The sequence below is a fragment of the Haematobia irritans genome, chromosome 4, assembly GCF_050003625.1.
Source record: "Haematobia irritans isolate KBUSLIRL chromosome 4, ASM5000362v1, whole genome shotgun sequence".
NCBI classification, from domain to species: Eukaryota; Metazoa; Arthropoda; class Insecta; order Diptera; family Muscidae; genus Haematobia; species Haematobia irritans.
In genome coordinates, this window is record NC_134400.1 from 152,426,547 (window position 1) to 152,430,046 (window position 3,500).

Here is a 3,500-nt window from a genome sequence, read left to right on the forward strand (position 1 = left end):
CCCCTTCTTTAAGTTAAAATGAACTCATTGTGAAGAAAGTTGAACTTCGTATAGCGCCAAAGACATTTTTATTTGTTTGAACGATGTGATTTTCGTAGAAATTAGGAATAATGCATTCCATATATTAGTTAACATTTTCCTATATTTATATACCACTATACTACAGAATGAAAAAATTTAACTAATTTGAATTCATATATGGAATGATTTTATTGAAATTTTTTCATTCATTTCGACAAATCTTACACATTTGTGGTAAAACTTTTACTTCATAATTAGAACTGCTTACCTTCGTTTTTAAATACAATTTTATTTATTTCTATAAGCAATTTTATCTTCAATAAAAGACATGTTTTATTAATATATTGAATATATTTATTAAGAATCAACAGCATCGAATCTCTTTGAAATATTAGTTTATTAATCCACTATTTCCAATTTCCGTGTGATATTATCAACTGTAAAACGCACTTTTTCTTCTTCTTGTACTTTTCACTTTTAATAAGTTGCTGCCTAACGATTTTGTCCTCCTTTTACAATTTCAATACCTACAAATATAAAAAATCATAAAACATTTTTGTTGCAAAAGGTTAGCGTCACTGAATATTACCTGATAATTGAAGATTCCAAAATGAAGACAAATGAAAGGGTTGTTATCAAAAACAATTGAAGAAGAAGATGTGAAAATGGCAGCAGAGGCCATCGATTCATTTACGGGGTTCGATATGAGCTCATACATATGAGAAAATGAGAGAGAATTTAAATGGAGATAGGTTCCACAGAATGCAGAATAAAGAAGAATAGAAAAAAAAATAATAAGAAGATATTGAAGAAGAGTCTTTGTAAGTAAATTGAATGTGTCCAAATTGGAATTGTGTTCGGAGAGGGAAAAGTGTTGGGTTACTTTAAGGGCTGAACCAGATCATAAGGTAGGTATAACATTTGTAAACATGCTCTTAGGAATTTAATGTATAATATTGGTTTTCTTTCTAGACTTTGGATAAATTTCAATACGATTGTGGCTGCCATTGAAGATGATGAAATTCAAAAATATCTCAATATGGCTTATTTCGAACTTGAACATCAACGCATTGAATTGGATGAAGTTCATGTTATTTACTGCACATCTGGAGAAGTTGGTGGCAACTTTGAGGCTCATAGTGATGAGCTTTGGTCTGGCTGGACATGACACCCAATGAAGAGTTTATGGAAGAAGGTACGGCCCGTGAAGTCATTAATCGAATACAGAAATTTATGAAAAAGGCTCAATTAATACCCCCGGATCCTGTTCTGATCTACTATGAATTAAATGCCACCGATAAGAAGAAGGCCGAAATGGAGCAAATGCAAAAAGTAATGAATAATTACACTGCGACGCAAAATGCAACTTTTATCTCCAAACAAAAAACCACTTATACCAGTCGGTGAAAGGAGAAAAGTAATTTTTGGATTTTGCCAGATTGGATGCCGTTTGTCTTCTTTTTCGATTCGATTTTGAACACTTTTTTTGCAGCTCCTGTACTGTTGGAAATTTTGGAAAACAGTCGAGGGAAGAAATGTAGCCTATAAAATTATGAACAGCTGTGTAGTACATTAATACGACCAGTCCTTGATACGGATTTGCCATACAAATGTGATTAATTTTCATTTTTAACAATAACTGTTTTACAAATAAGCATTTGTGTTGTTATTTCGTATAAAATTGCAACGGGTGTATCAAGGAGTGGTCGTATGAATGTACTGCACAGTCGTTCATAATTTTATAGGCTACATTTCTTCCCTCGACTGTTTGCCAAAATTTCCAACAGTGCAGGAGCTGCAAAAAAGTGTTCAAAATCGAATTTATAGAGAAAACTTTATAGACTCAAAGAAGACAAACGGCAACCAATCTGGCAAAATTTAAAAATTACATTTCTCCTCTCATCGAGTACTTTCGGCGGGGATAAGTGGTTTTTTGTTTGGATTTTTTGTGTTGCACTGTGTTATCATCAAATCATAAAGTCAATAATTAAATCAGTATTTGGCAAATGCAATGCATTGGAGGCTAGTAAAACGCGTTTAATTATTAGTGAAGCTGTAGGTCTTAAAGGTTTGGATCTTAAACTTACGATTTGCTCATTAGAAAAAGTGCAACTGCCTAGAATACATGTTGGCTCTATACAGAGGTTGGAGTAGAAGACTCGTTCCTTGCGATATTCTTAATGGCTTGTATTATTTATTTTACCATTTTTATTACCATTTTATGTTAAATAAAACAAAGAAATTGCATAGATCTGAAAGATAAAAACCACAATAAAACATATTGTAAATTTATTGGGGACAAGTTAAGCATAGTTATCCACTTTGTTGGGTTCCCGATAGTCCTTTGATTTACAGGACCGTGCCATCTTGGTTTATACCTGTGGAACATATGTCGAAAAATATGTATTCATGCAGTTTCCAAACTTATTGGGTACCACAAACGTTTTGGAAATTGAGTGAAAGAGACTCGTGATAGGACCATTGCCCGTAATCGTTATTGGGGTACACCAATTCCCATTTGGAGAAATAATCGATGAAATTGTATGCACACGTAGAATCAACGAATTGGAAGTTTACATTCAATTAAATTTTTTTCAGACATATGTATCTATATAGTCTAAAAGTGCAACACATCTGCCATATGGGTTATGATACAGTGTATATTTTATAATAAAAGTCCCGTAAAACTATTTCATAATATACCTCACATTAGTAGGTGTACTAAGTCTGTATGAATGGTTGAGCTTTTGATACGCTGCCCATCGAGTTCATTTCCTATTTTCTGCTATCTTTTTAAAAAAAAAATCTTGATAAACAAAAATGGAACGAATGTATCCTTAATGCAAATAGGCAGGTATATTATTTCGCATAAATCAGTTAACATCTCTGGGTTTGAGACCCTATTTACAGAGATATATGAAGATATTCGTTTTTCGCATAAACGAATTTAGTACCAGGTAATAGCGCGGAATAAATACGAAATCTTTTGTTTGAGTATATTAAGACACATATTTATACAACCCTTAGTACTAAGCATATTTAAAAAATGTCCAATTACTAGGGCTGTCGTTCGGGATCGATTTTTAAAAATCCCGGGATTCGGGATTTCAAAATATTGAATCCCGGGATCCCGGGATTTTTCGAGATTTTTTTCGGGATCCCGAAATTTTCGGTATTCTTTAAATATTTTAATTAATTACAATTTACAGCGCCAAAAAATTGTTGTACATTAAACCAATTTATTTAATTAATTCAATTTTATTAACAACAAAAGAACATAAGAGTAAATTTAAAAGCAATTTTAAATTGCTATCATACTTAGCGAAAAAAAAATAAATGAAAAAAGCCATTTCTTATCGCAATCTTACTCAGCAAACATTTTAAGGATTAGGTTAGATTGGGCGTATTTTCGTATACTTGTGATAATCCTTTTGTACTTCGATTTAAGTAAAAATATCGCAGCATCCAAATTTTTGTCA

At 32.1% G+C, this 3,500-nt stretch overlaps 1 protein-coding gene across 1 annotated transcript; it reads left to right on the forward strand.

Moving 5' to 3' along the window:
- Positions 1-655: 655 nt before the first annotated feature.
- LOC142236321 (isoleucine--tRNA ligase, cytoplasmic-like) lies at positions 656-2,298 on the forward strand. Its single transcript, XM_075307581.1, has 2 exons — positions 656-929; positions 994-2,298. The coding sequence occupies exon 2, from the start codon at positions 1,186-1,188 to the stop codon at positions 1,426-1,428; it is 243 nt and encodes an 80-aa protein (XP_075163696.1). The 5' UTR covers positions 656-929; positions 994-1,185; the 3' UTR covers positions 1,429-2,298.
- The last annotated feature ends 1,202 nt before the right edge of the window (positions 2,299-3,500 follow it).

Excerpts from the sequence above, each read along its gene's own strand:
- LOC142236321 (XM_075307581.1), top strand. The coding sequence starts at position 1,186 with ATGACACCCAATGAAGAGTTTATGGAAGAAGGTACGGCCCGTGAAGTC.